This window comes from Antedon mediterranea, chromosome 9 (assembly GCF_964355755.1).
Source record: "Antedon mediterranea chromosome 9, ecAntMedi1.1, whole genome shotgun sequence".
NCBI lineage: Eukaryota > Metazoa > Echinodermata > Crinoidea > Comatulida > Antedonidae > Antedon > Antedon mediterranea.
Genome location: NC_092678.1, coordinates 22,124,437 through 22,143,485, shown reverse-complemented (window position 1 = coordinate 22,143,485; position 19,049 = coordinate 22,124,437). Strand labels below are relative to the sequence as shown.

At 34.8% G+C, this 19,049-nt stretch overlaps 2 protein-coding genes and 1 long non-coding RNA gene across 3 annotated transcripts; all 3 read right to left on the bottom strand.

Moving 5' to 3' along the window:
- Window positions 1-349: 349 nt before the first annotated feature.
- Window positions 350-8,310, bottom strand: LOC140058813 (protein SSUH2 homolog). Its single transcript, XM_072104557.1, has 12 exons — window positions 8,080-8,310; window positions 7,065-7,422; window positions 6,789-6,925; window positions 6,526-6,655; window positions 6,359-6,419; window positions 4,853-4,977; window positions 4,654-4,716; window positions 4,217-4,428; window positions 3,962-4,054; window positions 3,208-3,310; window positions 2,777-2,881; window positions 350-2,468 (listed from the first exon to the last, which is right to left on the bottom strand). The coding sequence occupies exons 1-12, from the start codon at window positions 8,148-8,150 to the stop codon at window positions 2,322-2,324; spliced, it is 1,605 nt and encodes a 534-aa protein (XP_071960658.1). The 5' UTR covers window positions 8,151-8,310; the 3' UTR covers window positions 350-2,321.
- A 1,384-nt stretch (window positions 8,311-9,694) lies between these two features.
- Window positions 9,695-17,475, bottom strand: LOC140058325 (uncharacterized). The gene is made up of 6 exons (XM_072103888.1): window positions 16,684-17,475; window positions 16,390-16,540; window positions 12,237-16,259; window positions 11,569-11,733; window positions 11,133-11,164; window positions 9,695-10,569 (listed from the first exon to the last, which is right to left on the bottom strand). The coding sequence occupies exons 1-6, from the start codon at window positions 17,473-17,475 to the stop codon at window positions 10,471-10,473; spliced, it is 5,262 nt and encodes a 1,753-aa protein (XP_071959989.1). The 3' UTR covers window positions 9,695-10,470.
- A 422-nt stretch (window positions 17,476-17,897) lies between these two features.
- LOC140058964 (uncharacterized) lies at window positions 17,898-18,504 on the bottom strand. Its single transcript, XR_011847086.1, has 3 exons — window positions 18,386-18,504; window positions 18,082-18,261; window positions 17,898-17,939 (listed from the first exon to the last, which is right to left on the bottom strand). It is a non-coding gene; the product is annotated as an uncharacterized lncRNA (long non-coding RNA).
- Window positions 18,505-19,049: the final 545 nt, after the last annotated feature.

Genomic DNA, 19,049 nt, shown 5'->3' with positions numbered 1-19,049 from the left:
ATTGACTTGATGTTACAGTTTATGTAGGCCTAATATTGCATTTAATCGTTGAAATTGTCATGAACTTCTAAATAAAGGGGACATTTTCCAAAAAAAACCAAACATTTTAAAACTATTCAGGGGACAGTTATTGGTGAAGGAGGTTCCACGGATTATAAAATATGCTTATTTGCTGAGACAATCTGGAATAAATTGTACAAACATTGATGTTTACCTATCATCTTCCAAATACCAGGTGTTACACTTTTTAAAACCTCAAATATAAACTGATTATATTTATCATTAATATTACTTAAAAGTCGTAAAGTCTATGATGTTCAAATTAACATAAAACAAATACATTTAAGAATGATTATCGAAAACATGAATTGATTTTTTTAATTTATTATAAAATTTCAGCATTTGATTAAAACACTACACTATCAACCTTTACGTTGATGTGCCCATATATGGACATGCTGATGTCATATCACTACCATATTTGAGCATATCACTACCATATTTGGGCATATCACTACCATATTTGAGCATATCACCACCATATTTGAGCACATCACACTTTGACTTTGTCAAACTAGTTTGATAGTGTAGACAGAGCATAACTTAATTTTACCACATAATACTATCATTCCTATCAAATCAACTCAACATTTAACATTTCTTATGTTTATAAGTACAGTAGTTCAAATACTTTAACAGATAACTATAATATAATTATATTATATAAGGATTATAGTAAGTATATTAGTGATATAACACATGCATTTTCCAATACTTTTTCTTTGCATTAATTAAAAAATAAATTTTAAACCTTATATATAAAGTATGTGACTAATTAAATCCGCAATAAATGTGCATACTAATTTTATTTTAAAATTCTAATTTCTAAAATTAAAATGTATGTGGAGCAATTATTAATTAATTTGGAATTGAACATACAAATTAAAATTTCTTTTGTGTAAGATTTTATTAGTTTCTAGTTGGAACTACTTTAAGTACATAATCAATGTATTATACAGTAAATCTCTATTTAGGGGACACCATTGGGACCCAGCAAACTCTCTCCTTAATAGTGGCTTCCCCTAAAAAATATAGGTTAGCCAAAGTGTAAACACATATAATTCCCCTTGTTTGTTTCAAGGCCTAGGTAGTGACCACCTGCATGCTGTACAGTAAAGTAGGCCTAGGCAAACACGATAGCCTTTATAGCTACGATCTCTACATATTTGGAGTCAATTTAAGGTCAACCTTGATTTTACGAATCTCTTGTTTTACGTACGCCTTTCGGTCCCGTACCGTACGTAAAATGAAGGTTCTACTGTAAATCCTTTGTTTGTTTCATGGAAATTTGTCCCATTAATAGAGTGATGGTATGTTGTATACATTATAATATTTGGAAATAAGTACAAATTCATACAAACATGATAATTCATGTTGGAACAAACATATTATGTATGTAAGTATAATTTTAAAATATCACATCATCACGTAAGTATAGCTACTGCAGTTCTATAGTTGTTTAAGTAAAACTGTAATCACTTGATTTTAACACTAATATTTGTTATAATGTACATCAATATAAAGCTTTTGATTGGCCAGCTAGAGTTAAGTACATTTTACCATTCACTCTATACATTAAACAAAGACAATTAATTATGTTACTATTTCCCATGTATTTCCTGTCCAACCCCACACTTAGAAATGTGCTATTGGCCATGATATCAACCCACTATATTCAGTAATAAGCCCACCCAAAAACCCATGGGCTTATACACAAGTACAGTCAGTTTGGAGGACAAACTTCATGTAAATTTTATTTTTATATATTAAACATTTACGGGACGATTACAAATTCTCATCTTTGGTCTAAATATTGCTATGTTTAATTCATTCCAATGCAGATATCAATAAAAAAATCTTTCTTAAAATAAATTTTAATCAAGAAATTAATTAGGAAAAGTTTCGTCCTTGTTTCAGTCAATTTCTAATGCAATACAACCTCACAAAGACAATACACTGTATATATACATATGTCAAATTAGAATTTGAATTGGAAAGTGAATCGAAAATTAATTACTATTTTATGAAATAAAAAAAAAATAGAAAACAATCAAGAGATCAATAACTAATCAATTAGGTAAAAATAAACTATGAGTCACCTTTTTTTTTTATCCAGAATTGTAAAATTCCCACATTCATACTAAAATTCATTCAAGTAAACAACGTTTTAGCTGTAACCTTAATTCGTTTTTAGGATAGGTTACTAGAACCAAAAACTACATACGACACAACTTCATCACATCAAGATAGTATATACATTGTTATATGATAGTACAGCACCCACAGCATTGTTGTGGATAGTCGGGGGCATAGACTTTGTGTTCGAAGCCGTAAACATGGAAGTGACCCATCTTGTTCTGCCATTGGTAGTTGGCCTCGGCTACCGGTATCACACGGACTTGCTGACGCTGAATATCAGAAAAGAAAATACTATAAACTACAATACTGATTTGAGTAGAAGAAAGTGCTTGGGTTAGATCTGTTAAAAAAATTAAAATTATATCTGTTGCTATTTGGCCTATGCAGTTTTAATTATGTACTCTAATCAAGTTTTTATTTGGAATACAGCAGTACCCCTCCTTTCAGAAGTCACCTTCTTGTGATAAGAAACGCTTTAACACTACGGCCAACATAGAACACTTTGTTGGGTCCCGAAAATGTCCACTTATAAAGGATCTACAGACACAAAAAAAGATCTACTTTTTTTGGTACGTACCATCATAACGATTCTCGCCATTTGATGACTTGATAAGCTGCGATTGACGAGCTGCTGTGAGGCCTGGTTGATGTTATTGTCGGGAAACTGATTCAATGGCCACACCTAAGAAAAAACAAAGTGACTGAATTGTCAAACTGGAAGTCAACTCAACCCTAAACGAGAAATGATACACAAGATCCATCTCCTTTCCGCACCCTACTTTTAAAATTATTGTGTCAGTGGCGTAACAGCTATGAGCACTCACTGACTAAACCCAGGAGCTTATGAAGGCCCCTGAGCAGCACCAAGAGGAAAACAGGAATCAAAATTTGTCGAAACAGGCTAAAAACGCCCAAGGCCTCCAGCTTTGGAGGGCCACATAGGGTTCATAAACCAGGGGGCTCAGGCCTCTGCGTTACACCACTGTATGGTGTATCTTGTATCCTTACTCTTGACTGCTCCTCCTTAAGAGCTATTTCTCCAGTGACTTGTTTGATCAACTCCTCTGGTAGAGCTGTTCTTTCAACCACATGCTCATCAACATGGTTCTTCCTAAATAAGACAAGACATGAAAAGCCGACAATTAGCTAATCAGGTCAGAAATAACTGTTTTTGCACCGAAAACTTACACTAACAACAATACTATTTACAATACACTACCAATACAACTAATATTATCTTTATTGAGGTGTGCTGCTAAGATTGTCGATAGGGAATTTAGTTACTGTCTAAATATGTACTATACAGTACAGTATTTATACAAGGCATTAACAACGTACAGAACAAATGGCAATAATTCGAGGCTCACTCACTCCATGGTTCTGGTGGTAGAACGAGTCTTCTCGGATAAGGACTATAAACCGTAGGTCTAGTGTACACATCTAGCTCGTGTGCACTTTAAAGAACCTAGTACATCTTTCGAGACGAGTAGGGGGTTAACCCGGTGTATTAGTACATCAAAGCCACTATCACCAACTGGGCCCTCTGGGAGACCAGTCTTTGACTGAAGAGGGTACCCAGTATAAATATAAATTTCAAATTTCAAATAGTATACGTTTTATCACAATGGGCAGTCCCTATTCAGGAGACATCACTATTATGGTAACTTTGTTGGGTCGTCTTGATAGGTGTTCTACTGTATCACATATAAGTGTGAAGATGTTGTGCAATGTGGAATCATTTATAGACAGGCAGAATCCTTACCATGTCGCTGTCAACTGAATGAAACACTTTAGGTTGGCGTGGCCGTCGCATGTCTTGCATTTAATCTGGCCATGTCCATGGCAGGTGTAGCATCTGGAGGAGGAGGAAGAATACATGTCATAATCATATGTAAAGATATACAGTAGTTAGCTTAGAAGTGGTATATTTCTAGCACTATGTCAAAGTTCAATTAAATGTCAAAGTTCAATCAAAAGAGAAGCAGTTATTCATTTACTGTGTACCTCGAAAACTTACCTTCTACGCCCTAAACCGGAGCAGTGGTGGCACGGTTCATGGTGATGACCTCCTCCGTGATGACCTCCGTGATGTCCACCATGATGACCTCCATGGTGTCCACCATGATGACCTCCATGGTGTCCACCATGATGACCTCCATGATGTCCACCATGGTGGTGATGATCTGCAACCAAGGTGCGTCCAGTTCCGCTACAGAAGTTGCAACGAAGCTAAAACAAAACCAAAATTGGATAGTGTATTTAAGCACAAATTAACAATTATTAAAATACAAAGATTTTTACAACTGAATTATGTTTAAAAGTTGGGAAAAGGTCTATTATATATATATATCATGCAGCTGAACAATGTCTTTGTTTGACAGGCCCTACTCTAACCTCTTCTGCATACATACAATTACTAAAGCTGTATCATAGCTTTAAAAACGACATACTTACCCGACCACGCCCAACGCACATGTGACACCTTCTTCTCCCAATACCATGGCAGTCATGACAAGGCTAAGAACAAGACAAAATAATCATAATGTACATAATTTAAAAACAAAACTCTAGGCAGGAATAATCTATAATCTCCTCAAAATATTTATGTTGATGTTGAAATTCTGATTTGTTAAAACTGATTTGATTTCTGTACCTTGACGGACGCCGAATGAGGCACTTCGATTTTCATCACATGTTGCTTGAATAGGAATGGTGGCGCTGCAGGGATGTCCCATGGGCCAGGAGCGGGCCCGTTCGCTGGACTATCAATGGGCTGACCTGAAATTAAACGCATACAACACAATGAAAAAAAAAAATTAGTAATTTATCATGCTTAAAGATTTATTGTCAACATAAAAAATGTATTTTTTTAAATTGTTTGTAGAATATGCCATTTTACATAATAGTTATTCACTTTGACCAAAAATTTGATCCAAAAAAAAATACCTGAAAAACTGTAATTTAAAGCAAAAAAATAGTCAAATTGGCTGCCAGTCAATTGGGTTCTGGTTGAATTTAATTGTTTATTTTTTGATTTTACAAGTGAAAAACATTATTTTCATTTTTTTGTGATTTTAGTGAATAACTTTGTTAAAACTACAAAATGGCCTATTCAAAATCTGATTTTAATAATCTTCATTTTCCATGTTTTTGGGGACAATACATCTTAAAATTATTATTTGTTCAATCTCAAAAAAATGTTTCTGTATGTATGAAAAGGAACAGGAAATAAAAAAAAATATTGAAACCAAATAAATATTCAACAGATATATAAAGACTCTTGATTATACAGTATCTATGTCACAGAAACCAAAACAGCAATTGATGTTTGAAGATTAGAAGAAGACATTTGTAAACATCTCCCAAAATAAAAAATCTTTTATTTATAGAAATGGTAGCCATGCTACTAATCATCATTTCATAAATCCATATAAGAATACCTCATGATGATAGTCATGAGCATACAATTCAATTCAATTCAATTCAAAGTAACATTTATTTTCTTCAAAATAAAACAGTCTACAAAATGGTGTAAAGAAAGGTAATATGATTGAAGAAGGCATGTTCAAAAAAGCAAAAAGCTTGTGACAGACATGCCTAAACAAAGATTAGATTTAAACAACACGTAAAAAAAAAAAAAAAATAAATAAATAAATAAATAAAATAAAGAAATAACAATATAAAAATTTACATAACATGGGTTAAACTAAATAAGTAAAATGACAAAAAAAATAATTTTGGTATAAATTAAGAATTGTTCGTCTTCTTGTTACTCATCATTAAAATTATTATCATAAAATGTAATATAATAAAAATTAATACTTGGATGTGATATATCTTTTAAGTTTAAATGAAAAGCTTTTCTTAGATACAGCAACTTTAATATTTGATTGTATATACAATTTTTCATTTCTCTGTATAATATGTCTGTACAATAAAATAAATATATATTACATAATTTTCCTAAATGACCACAACACAATGGCTATGTCAGATCTTACAAAATGTACAGTAGTTAGTATTTATATTGCCATATCTATACTTAAATGTCATAGAGGTATTACATTACAGCTAGATAGTAAACTTAAACACAGCTCAAAAAGCGAGCCACCATGGAGAGTTGACTCTCTATAGTTGTATAACATCTCAATATACTCACCTCGGAATGGTTCATAAGCCCAGTCTGTCGTTCTGTTCTCTGTAAAGGTTTCTAAAGTATACTATGAAAAAAAAAATTCAAAGGTTTAAAAATTTTTTTTTTTTGCACCAGGGTTTAATAACCACATGTATCACACAATTAAACCTACAAAAAACTGAGAGTCTTACATGGAATGCACTGGAGTGTGAGATGTCAGTGAAGACTAACTCTTGAGCTGGTTTTTTGCCATAGCAGCAGTTCTCAGACACAAACTGTAAGAGGGCTTCTCTTGCCTGTTCCTCTGTGATATTTGGCATTCTGCAAAAAACAGAGTGGTTACAATATGTAGTGGAGATTAGTACACAGATAGAGGAACGAGATACAAATTATAGCAAATTACACAAGGTAATCTGAAGTACAATAAAGTATGATAGGTACATATTAAACATACGTTGAAACAGCCTGCCTCTGTGGAGGTTGGTTTGCGACGGATTCATCATAAGTTGGTGGAGGAAGTGGTTGTGACATAGTGTTGTAGCCCGATATTTGATCCATTTTCTCAACTGGTGGCGCTGTAGCTTGTGGAGCCTACAGAATGACAAGTTGAATGAATAAAATAATTGTTATCTTGTAAGTGTCTAAAAATAGCACATTGGCTATTAACAACTTTTAATACTCCTAGTGAAAACATAACTGAGTCCTGATTGGCTGGTTAGAGAATACAAACCTGTGCGTTTTGGTTTTCCGCCACATCTTCAGATGGAATGTCCCCTTTGTAAGTAGGTTCATCCACATCACCACCAGGCAGCGCTGCACCCCCAGCTGGTGGTGCATTGGGTTGAGCTGCTGGTTGTGGTGGATAGCCGCCTTGTTGTGGTGGATACCCTCCGCCTTGTTGTGGTGGATAACCGCCTTGCTGTGGTGGATAACCGCCTTGCTGTGGTGGATAGCCGCCGCCCTGCTGTGGTGGGTAGCCACCACCCTGCTGTGGAGGGTATCCCCCACCCTGCTGCTGGTAGCCACCTGGCTGCTGTTGCCCTGGGTATGCCCCAGATTGAGGGTAGCCTTGTTGTTGTGAGTACATACTGTTGATAAATAAAAAATATTTATTATAAATATATGCATGATATACGATAACTTTATAATTATACATTAAAAATGATTTGTGTAAAAAATATGGTAGACCTATATATTTTAATTCCATTCCAAAGCAAGCCTAACGGTAGGCCTACTAGTAAAAGGAGACCACAAGTTTTATTGGCATCCCACACAGACCTTTCTTACCTTATTTTAGTTAGCTCTCTGGAGCGCTCTAATAATATTTAATAAATTACTTAATTAACCTAGACAGGCTACTACTCTACTATTGTTGCCTGTACAATATTGACAATCTTACTTAGTATATTTTCAAATTGTAATACACCTCCTCTATGATATTGCACAATAGAACGGAAATCATATATGAACCGGATATCAGTAAAAGTATTAGCTAGCAAGGAAGGAACAGGTACCGTCGCAGGCCAGTACAGCCCACCCCTTGGTGCTCGGGTATCCTCTTACACAATCTCACTCAATGCCAGGCTAACATTTTGCGGTTGCGTAATCGGCTCGGAGAGCGTTATCATAGCGCTACAAAATCATAGTCTTCTAATAATAAGCCCGACTTTCCTATAATCTAATATTACTAGACATTTACGCCAAGATTCATATTTCTAGGCCCATATTTGTAGCCGGAAACTAACCTGCTTTGTTGTTGTCCGCCGCTACCTGCCGCTGCGAGAATCGGTGTTTTTTCGTTAGCCTCCGATGACATGAATAGTTAAGCACGTTCTAAACTTTAGATGTCAAAGTTCATTCGTGATTTCTTTGCGATTTATGCGATTTTTAAAATAATTTCTTGCAATCAAAAATCCTTTTAGGCCAGCATGCATATGCGGTCATGTGGTAGGGCTATTACGCACACCCATCAGCATCACATGATTTATAGTAAAGAACTAATAAAAATTGAACTTTGAAATGTAACTTATCAGGTACGATATGTTAGCCAATAGGAAAGCGTAATACAATGTCGTAAGTGCTATAAATAAATAATATAGGCCTAATACGTAAACAGCAGAGTAAACTAATAAATAGGTTCGGCTCTGCTACTGTATAATATATATATAATGTTTGTATACTCAGTTCCCATATAACGTACTATGGCGCGCCATAACGTACTACTGTATTTAATATTCGTTCGTACTATACAATCATATTACTGTGTAAAAAATGAAACGGACGTCCATCTATTTTTTTATAAAATGTGACGTCATAATATTTCTTTCCTTTGGTTGCTGATAAACTCCATTTTTACAGTAAGCTGTAAAACTTATCTCATTGATGATGTCATCAAATTTAATGACTATTGATTTCATGATAAATCAGATGATTGTAATAAGTGTAAGAATCATAGAGAAAATGAAAAACACTTATTAATTGCATGTAAAACTATTCAACCAGTCTGGAAAAAGTTTAAAGATATGCTGGTTCAGTGTCTTCCAAATGAGGTTACAGTACAGCAAGACTTCCCAAAGTGCGTTAATGTAATTTTGGGAACAACAAACAAACTTGTAAACGAATTAATTTCAGTTTTTACTTTTTGTATATATAAATCCTCCATAATATATAAAGAACTAGAAACGACAGAAAAAAAAAGAATCTGCAAATATTTGGGGGCTATTTAAAAATAAAATTATAAACCTCATAAATAATGAGTATTCGTATAACTTTTATACTGCTGATCAGAAATGGAAAAATAGTAAAGACAGGATATTTGACCTATTGAATAATTAAAATATATATGTGCTGGAGATCTCTATCCCTACGTTTTACAATTGTATTTTATATTAGTGTGACATATACTGTATAAGTTTTAATATAAATGTGTAGCCCTTTTTTATTTCAAGTGATTTTAAATGTAACCATTGATTATGTTTTTAGACAATTTTAATAACTTATATGAAATCTGTAATTATTGGTATTTATTTTTTAATATATATATATATTTTTCTATATTTGTAATATTCATATTGTACATGTCAATGTTATCTGCATGTATTTGTATTTGTCCAATATATATATTTTTCTATATTTGCAATATTTTATATCGTAAATACAAATTGTAAGTAGTAGTTGTACCAAGGTGACATCGGGTATGAAGCGTCTCACATACGCACAGAGCCAAAATCGCATCTTGGACTTGCACAGTGTATGGACTCTAACCTTACGGTTTTCATTATTATATCATTGAATGCTATCATTCTAAATATCTAACTTTCAAACTTTTGCATCCTTCTTTTTTCATTTCATCCTTTTTATCTTGGTGAAAAGGGAGGATACTACATTTTCCTCTCCTGAGTTTATAGCCTCTGTACTCGAACACAAATAAGATCACAAATAAGATAGTTTAACAAGAAAATTTTAATCATGTATTTTACCGCCATTTTTCATTTTGACATTTTAATTAACATCGTATCTAAAATGTTAATGAAAACAAATATGGTTAATACTGAATTCAAGCATCTTATTATGTAAATATACCTGTATTTTAACTACTTTAAACACTTACTTTTAATTGTCACAAATGTACTTATATGTATATAATATATTCACCAAGAATTTAAATAAACGTGAGATGAACTCACACAAGACAAAAAGAATAAATCAGATGATTTATCAGTGTTTATTTTATTGTAATTCTTGGGAATCAAAACACCTAAAAAAGTATATATTTCCTATTGAAAATTTTACTTTTCATATGTATGATGATTAAAACTTGCAAAATCACGCGGTAATTTCAAGCGCCACGAAGAATTAAAAGCGTCGTATATAATCGCCACATAAGATATCATAAGCGCTAAGAGAATTGACAATTATTATGCCAATTCAATCGGTTTTTTTCGAGAGACAATCTCTAAAATAACTCCACTTAGATCAATAAAAAATGTGCACATACCAGCATTAATACTTTTTGCAATAGCAATAACAGCAATGATACTTCGAGCGTCTTCTACAAAAACTGAGCAGCAGCTAACTGCGCCTTGGATATATAGCTACCCATATGGTATCTGAATTCGTTACATGTTATATATTAATTAATTATATTTAACTAAAGATCTGCTAACAGTGACGACAAACAGAAAACAAACAAAACCTCCGCCAGCTCCAACAGCGTATGGTATATAACTCGTACCCTACGAATAAAAGAAAATGCAAATCACACATTTATCGTATTCGATTGGGAACTTTCGTATAGTCAACATAAAGATTCGTTGAGTACTTTTTGTATTCGAACGGTAAATTGTAAACGGACTATGCTTAACAGAAAATCATTCGAATAGAAAACGTTAAAAAGTTTTTTCGGTAAGAACAATCTCAACAATCAAAATACTCCGGAAAACTATATTCAAACATGTATATTGATATAAAGTTTACGATACACCACGTTAGTTCTGAAAAGAACTGTTGAGTTTCTCGACGTTTCGATCAATATGCTTTGATCGTCCTCACGTGGTGTACCGTAAACTTTATATCAACATTTGATTTCGCCATGCAAACCTTCAAACAGGTATACTAATCAAATACATATTGTAGTACAAAGTGAGTGCCACCTGGCTAAAGCAATCCTGATTGGATTTTATTTAAATACGATGAATGAATAATTTCTTTCTGAATGTTTTCTTTCACCCAATCACTGATGTTAGCCACTTCAATATGCATTTAAAAAACATATATACATGTATATATTTAAGCCTACCTTTTCCTTCTCGCACGGAGAACATGGATAAGCTTTTGTAAGAAAACAAAATGAGAATAAGTTAGTAAAAGAATACAAAACCAGGCATAAACTCAGATACTCTTGTTTTGGTTTCTTCACATGTTATTATATAAAACAAATAATAATTTTTTTTTATTTTTTTTTTTTTTTATTCATACTCATCCAACAGCGAGTAACTCGCCAATTACAGGATGGATAAACTATTTAATAATTTATCGTGCTTATAAACTAAGTCTCATTTGAGGCTTAGGGAGTGGAGTTGAAAGAGTCATGAGTTACAACCCTGCACTAGGTCAGGATTGAACCCGGGACCTTGGGATTGGAAGGCAAGCACGTTAACCACCAAGCTACAGCTCCACTCCAATATTAATATTGTTTTTATGTTTTTTTTTATAGTACAATAATAGTTACATACTAGGATATTGAGTGCATGCTCTTCCTCCTACATCAGCATTGGTATAGCCATGGCATTCCATACATGTCGTTTGTCCTTCATTGGGCTGGTAAAACCCTGTCGGACATTTCAGACACACTGCGGGTAGGCTATCATTACCACGATATGAACCAGGAGGACAATTCACTGAAAACAACATTGTTTGTATTTTTCAAAAATTGTTTAAAACAAATCAAAAGCATAACATATTTCACTTTTACTAATTATTTTACGTGGTATACCAGACCGAAAGAGAGTTTAAAGCCTGTTTTCCTGTCGACGTTATTCGACGCTATCGTTAACAATAATCGGCGATCTTCTACGTAAACATTGAAATGTTAACGATTTACAGGAAAAGGTACTCGCTATGGTTATCATTTTAACTTGATTGTTTTCAAACGGTCGTCGTTGAACTGTGTTAACGATCAACGACGATAGTGTCGAATAACGTCGACAGGAAAACAGGCTTAAAAAGTTGTGTTGCCGCAAATGTTTAAACAGTATGACTATAGGAATGTTATATCAATTAAACAATTACGGCAATAATTAGGAAAGGGAACCTTATACTGTGTACGCTAACCATACAACAGACTATCGCAGCCGTGCAGCCACATATCCAATTCCCGTGAAATCATACTAATTAAACTCACCACAAACGTATCCATCTTTATGTGCATATTGAGTGTTGGGACATATTGGGCCATTCCATTCAGAATTGAACCCTATCACTTCCAGCAATTCACCTCGATATTCATAATGTTCACCCAGCGTCAGCAAACCTTTGAGTTCGGTAACTTTAGCAACAACAGTTTCAATCTTGTCTTTCACCTGATACGCTGATTCATTTCGACTTGCTTTTAGAATATCAATGGAGGTCGCATTGGTACTTTTAATTTCGAATGATATCTGTTTGATAAATGATTTATCTTTCATATTGAACTCTTGATAGTTAAGAAGTTCAACTTCTGGGTCAGTGTTACTAACAACCCTTGCAATAACATCTTCCAAAGACACATTTGTTGATTTGAAATTAGGTACTCGATAAAACCTGATTGTTACGTCACCGGAAAACTCTGGCATCGATATATCAAGAACATGAAGTCTAGCAGTATTTGATATCTGTCCTCCATGTTTGTTCCATGCCTCACACGTATACCATCCATCTTGGTTAAAATCTGGGCTTAATATCTCAATACTTGAGCCGTTCTGTCCTGGGATGAGTTTCCTCTCTAACGAATACAACCCCTGAAAGTACCATTGGTAGTGTGCTAACGGCAGAGCGGAAGCTTGACAAGTGAAATACGCGCCTTCAATATTACCGTATTCAATATCTTCACTTTGAGGATACTCTGTGATCCGTGGCGCAAATTCAACTGAGACGTCACACTGTAAAGATGAAATTGACGTCACTGCATTATGAGCATGACAGGTGTACCGACCAGAATCAGAGACTTTCACAGTTTTTAAAAGTAAATAATTCAAATTCTTCCCGCTCAATATTTGACCATTACGTTCCCATGTAAACGTTGGTGAAGGGTTCCCGGTCGCCTGACATGTCAGAGTAACATCTTCACCTTTGACTGTTATAATCTTTGGTTCAGGATGTTTAGTAATGATTGGCTCTTCTAAACAAACATCATTGTTCTTTTTAAGAAAGCTAACTTGAGATAGTACATTAGTGGCTATTGTTTCCGTCTCATTGGAATTTGTATTTCTATCTATGAATGTTGATACATATTCATCAAGTGAGACAATGTCTTCATAAGACCGTCGTCCTTCAGCTAGATATTTCAAAGCAACCATTTCAGTTGTTAGACAGTCGAAAAATCCCTGGCAGTTAACCAAACCACTGCAATGCTGTGTATAGGTGTCCATTTCAATTTCCCATTGATTCAGTGCATCGATCTCAAGTAATAGTTTCGTGTTCTTTGATTTCACTTTTGCAGAATTTATCATTTTTGTCAAAGCATCTCTTTCAACTGTATCAACTTGATATGCAATAGTGTCAATTGTAGTTAGGTTGAAGTACAGCAATGCGGCGCTGTTAACATCAATTGGTGGCGTTGATACCGATAGATTGTACAAGTAATCATTTTGGAACTTCTTCTCATTTTCTAATGTGTTTGCAGGTTCGCTACTATTTACAATCTCTAACAGTGTCAGAAATGAATACTCAACAAAACTCAGTATGTTTTCATAGTCTGCGCATCTCTCTTCATTTTGAACGACATTTGGATCTCTTATAAGGCTACTGGTAATGTTAAGATCCAATGACTTGTTTACCACCTCATATCTCACCAGTTTAAGTGGTGGTTGTACAATTATCGCTTCCGTGTCACGTTTCGTCTGAAGTTCAACATGTCTTGTATCTCTTCGTCTTCTAATATTGTTTAAATTACCAAAAAGTTCTTCCGTTATAAAGAATGCAGCATTTTCAATTGTGTTTTCTAAATTGTTTTTATCAATAATTATTTGAACATTAACAGGTGTAGATAACAGTGTCATATAACAAACTATTGGAATCACGAAAGTGTCTTCTCCAACTAGTTCGATGTTAAGTTGCAGTTCTTTTATCTTTAAACTTTCTTCAATTGATCCGTTAATTTGGTGTTCTTTTATTTTCAGTCCTGTTTTAACATCTGAACTTATTTTGTTAAATGCATCTTGGGCATTTTGAAGAATCTTCTTTAATGTAATCACCTGGTATGATAGTTCTTTTTGCTTGTTCAGTGCATCGTCAAGTTCGATTTGTGCTTCATTCAACATTGCTCTTGCAACAGATGCCCGTTTACCTGCATTTTCAAACTGGTGAATTAGTGACGCGAGTTCAGACTCTTTACCCATCAATTTATCAATTAACTGATTTCGAGTTTTTCGGCATTCTTCGTTTTGCATTACACACTCTGAGTTAGGTATCTGCGCATTGCAAGGAACTTCTTCTAACTGAAGCTTATCTTTTTGACCCGTAATGGTCTTATAACTAACACACGTGCTACATAACGTAAACTCAACTGGTATTTTAACTGTTTCCATACCAAATTCACAGCATTCGGAAATGGAATAAGAGTCTCGCTTACCTTTCTTTATGGATGATACTAATAATGGATATCCCAAAAGGGGGTGTATAAATAGTAAAGCAAAACCAGCGGCGGCAACAAATGGGTTGATACTGACATGAGAAACAGGCGTCGACTCCCAACACGTCGTACAGTAGCTAGTTTTAGTATCAACTATCGTGTCTTCAACAGTTTTATCGCAACATTTCTTTGGTATCGGTATAGTTGATAGAAATTTGTCTTTCACAACGACAATTTTACTACTGGGTAGACAGACCACTCTGCACTCGGCTATTTCACAAACCTTGTTCAAGTGTGTTGCCATTGTCTCTTTCATACTTCCTCGTGTATATCCAAGTAACTCGCGCGCTTTTTCAACTGCAATGTTTGCCACCACAACTTCTTCAGCTGCAGAAATATGTTTTTTCTTAGCGTTAGCAACAGTACTCTTTTGTATAACTTCTTCGTCCAAAGCTTTCTGCAATTTTGATTTTATTGTTTCAACAGACTTAGACGCTCGGCTTAATCTTCGTTCACTATCGTCAACAGATTTCTGGGAAAAGGAAATAATTTTGTCTTTTAGACGTCTTCCCAATGATAATGGACCCTCGGCTGCAACTTGGCCATTTACCGACAGTCCCATCGATTCAAAGGAACTCAATTCAGACGTAGCATTACCACTCGTATCAAACAAGCCCCACAGTTTACCAGAAAAAGTGAAATGAATTTGTGCCGTTGCCAGATACATAGTTGTTACTCCTTGAATTCCAAGAAGGTTGATTTCCACTTGTATACCTCCGAACCAATACTTCTTGCTGGAGTCAAAAACCACCTCGAAGTGTGAGCCAAACGGGATACTTATGAATAGATTGAGGTTTTTGGTCATAAGATAGTCTCCTGTTATACATACTCGAGGCAGATTTGAATCAATATTGTTTGATATTGACTGATTGTGTAGTTTGGAACAGCTACTGATGGAGTATAAAGCTTCAATCTTCGTCGAGGGAAAGCAAAGGCTGGAAGGTAAACAGAGTTGGGAAGTCATGCGAAAACCAGATCTTGATACACTTTCCTCAACGAAAATATTCTGCACTTCAATCAGAATTTGATTACCTAAATTCTCAAAATGAGTTGTGACATTTTGTAAATCTGTTTTCAAATCAATATTCTGAATATCCAAATTGCTCATTTCATCATCAAAATTCCATAGGATATTCAGAACTCGTTTGCACTGTATTCGTATTGCGTTTACAGAGTCACCAATCGTTTTCAAATCGTGTAAGTCTGATAAAAGATAATATCTTGTGTTTTCTTTCAATATATCAACTGCAGAATTAATATCTATGTATATACCGTCATATCCACTGGCTTCTAGTTGTTTAGCTAATGATTTTATTTGAGGAACAATCCTTTTTAGATCTCTGATGGTTTCTGTCATAGAGTCCAAATTAGATTGCAATATATTATGTGGATACAGATCATAATCAACAAAGACTTCTATTGGTCCTTTGATTTTCTTTAACAACCTGGAAAATGGGGTATTGTCGAAAGCATCAGTTGACGATGGCGCCTTCATCACTATTCCTCGCTGGGAGACGTGTTTATCAGCAACAAAATCTGTAAAATATCAAACAAATCAGTGGATACTGGTAGCAATACTGCATCAACAGGTGGTCCACTGAATTTAATATTATGTTTTCATAGTAGCGATCTTTTTTTACTTAAATGTTATTAAAAGAAAACTCACCACCAATGTCAGCATTCAAAATCGGTGTATTTTCTTGATTTGAACTAAAATTCAACTTCAAGTCTTCTCCGAATACTTTCCAGAACAAGCTGATTTTAGAATTGCCAAACTGTTGCAACACCCAACGTTGAATGAAGAGGTGACTGAACAACTAATGGAAAAAATTTAAATAATAATTTTCCTAGGAATTGTAACGATTTTATTTCAGGTGTACTTTATTCCAGTCCATAAAAAGACACAAGCAAATCGTAACCTAATCCTAACTTAGATTTAAATGAATTATATTTACAGTACCTGTTTGCCATTATCAAGAGAAATGTGAACATCTCCACCTCCTTTGAGTTTTGCAGAAATTGTTTTATTGATGTAGTATGAATATTGTAAATTGGTTATAATTTTAATGTTGTCCCCTTTATTGCCGGATCTATCAGATTTTACAAAGGCCAAAAAGTTAACATTAGCGTCAAGAGACGGTTCGTCATTGATATCATCAATGTAACTTAAAACATCTCTTGAACCTTCTGGAAACACCACCATTACTTCTCCAGATGTAATTTTGGACACGCCCACTATAAAACAGTACTTTCCTTTGAACGGTGGTAGTGGCAATGTAATACGCCTGCCGCCAACTGTAAGCTGTGTTTTGTAGAGCAAGAAGACAGAGTATTGGCCATTATCTTGGACGGGTGCAGCTGAACACCACTCGATCGATTTTACTTCAGTCCCACGAAGACTCAAAGATGAAGTAGATGTTTTAGCATCCATTGGATCTATATGCACAGATATAAACGTTATCCAATCTGGCAAAACATTTTCAAGTTGGCGTGTGTAATTTCGATACAAAGAGTTAAACTTTACAAAGTTTTGGATATCATACTTCTTTGTATCTTTACTTTTATAGTTATCAATTCTTGTCAATGTTGTAGCACCTCTTGCGACTGTCTGTCCGTCAAGACGAAGTGGTAATTCAAATGTTTCTGTTTTTATTGATACTATTCCATTAGTCGTCATGCCATCATTAGTCGCTTCCCATTTCTTAGTAGATACATACTCTAGGTCTGTATTTGTAGGTTGGTCCGATACCATTATGGCACAACAACCTGATGGCAGAAGATACGTTGGTGGAAAGTTCTTTTGAGATTCGTTCTTCAAAACAAAGATTTCATCTTTGTCCGGTGTAATGAAATCAGCTGCATTCTTTCCACTCAAAACGTATTCTACATTCACTGGTCCTCGGCTAACTCCTTGGATAGAAACCGTTACTGTGTTAATTTTTGCTGTAAAATATAACCGGTTGGGCTCCACTAACAATCTGTCGGAATCAGTTTCAATAATTAATTGAAGTGATTGCTTTGGTAAAGCGCTAAATTCCAATTCATAAATTTCTCCTTTCCAAATATCGGGCCAATCTGGTGTTGTTACGAGTCCTTCAGTGCATTTCTTCCCTGCATAACCAGTCCCAGAGCAGTCGCATGTATAACCGTCTCTTTCAGTTTGAGACACTAGACAAACACCGTTCGCGCATGGAGATGGCAGACATGGTTGAATTTCTACGAGAACAAAACATTTTTCAACAGTCAAGGAGCTCAATATTTATGTAAAATAGCAGTATAGGCCTATGAATCGAAATTAAAGCGTATGGATTGTGTCTTTTACTCAATATCTATATAGTTTATTACCACTTTATCTTACCAATACAGATGGGAACAGTGTTATTCCATTTTCCGGAATTCAGACATTCTGTAACAACTGCAAGTTTGTCTGAGAAGTAACCGGAATCACAGCCAAACCGACAGCGACTACCTACTTTATTTTCACATGGGAAATAAATGTATCCATTGACAGGCGTTGTAATTTCAGGACAAATAATTTCTGTAAAAGATAAACAATATTTAATGTGCACAGTAAGACTTGGTTCGTTTCGGTATTGGTAGAGTACAGTGTATTGTAGCAACCATATTATATAATATTTTATCATGAGTAGTGTTTTTGATACCTGTGCACTCTATCTTATCTGTATCAAGTGTCCATCCATATTTGCAATCACAGCTGAAGCTACCGATTGAGTTGTAACATTGCTGAGCACATACATGTAAATTAACAGCACACTCATCAACATCTTATAGAGAAATGAACGTCCTGTTGTTATTGTGTTTATTTATTACGATAAAAACAAGTAAAAAACGATAGCACACAAGTATAAGTACTGTATGAAGGCGTGTCACAAACTCGTACTCTAGTACTGTATGATCGGGATGTTTTCCATTTTTGTCGCGTGCAAACGCGACTCTACAGCTCACTATGTCGGTCAGTTGGTCGGTCGATCGGTTGGTTGGTCGAACTCAAATTTGAGAAAGCGACTGCAGCCATGTATATGGCCTTGTTTACTTGCGTAACAACAATATTTACTCGTAAACGTCACCAGTATGGATCATTTTGGTTGGTTATCGATTAATGTGATGTCAAAGTCTAGCTAAACCGTCATTTGATAATCATAACTCGGAATAAATACCAAAACACTATAGGGGCTCTTGGCTATTAAAGAAGCAGTAGCAGTCAACTCCAATCTGAGATTGTTCGTTCTTTCACACACCAACGGTGGGTACCAAGACCTTTCGATCTAAAGTTAATCCCAGTAGTGTCAACCAGTCCATATTAGA

Bases quoted from the DNA above. Each gene is read 5' to 3' on its own strand.
- LOC140058813 (XM_072104557.1), bottom strand. From the start codon at position 8,150: ATGTCATCGGAGGCTAACGAAAAAACACCGATTCTCGCAGCGGCAGGT. The intron at 6,656-6,788 runs GTATGTTTAATA...TGTTTTTTGCAG, and splicing joins CAGAGGCAGGCTGTTTCAAC to AATGCCAAATATCACAGAGG. The intron at 4,978-6,358 runs GTGAGTATATTG...GTTTAATTTCAG, and splicing joins GGCTTATGAACCATTCCGAG to GTCAGCCCATTGATAGTCCA.
- LOC140058325 (XM_072103888.1), bottom strand. From the start codon at position 17,475: ATGGTATCGGACCAACCTACAAATACAGACCTAGAGTATGTATCTACT. The intron at 16,260-16,389 runs GTGAGTTTTCTT...GATATTTTACAG, and splicing joins TTTGAATGCTGACATTGGTG to ATTTTGTTGCTGATAAACAC. The intron at 11,165-11,568 runs GTATGTAACTAT...TTCTTACAAAAG, and splicing joins AGCATGCACTCAATATCCTA to CTTATCCATGTTCTCCGTGC.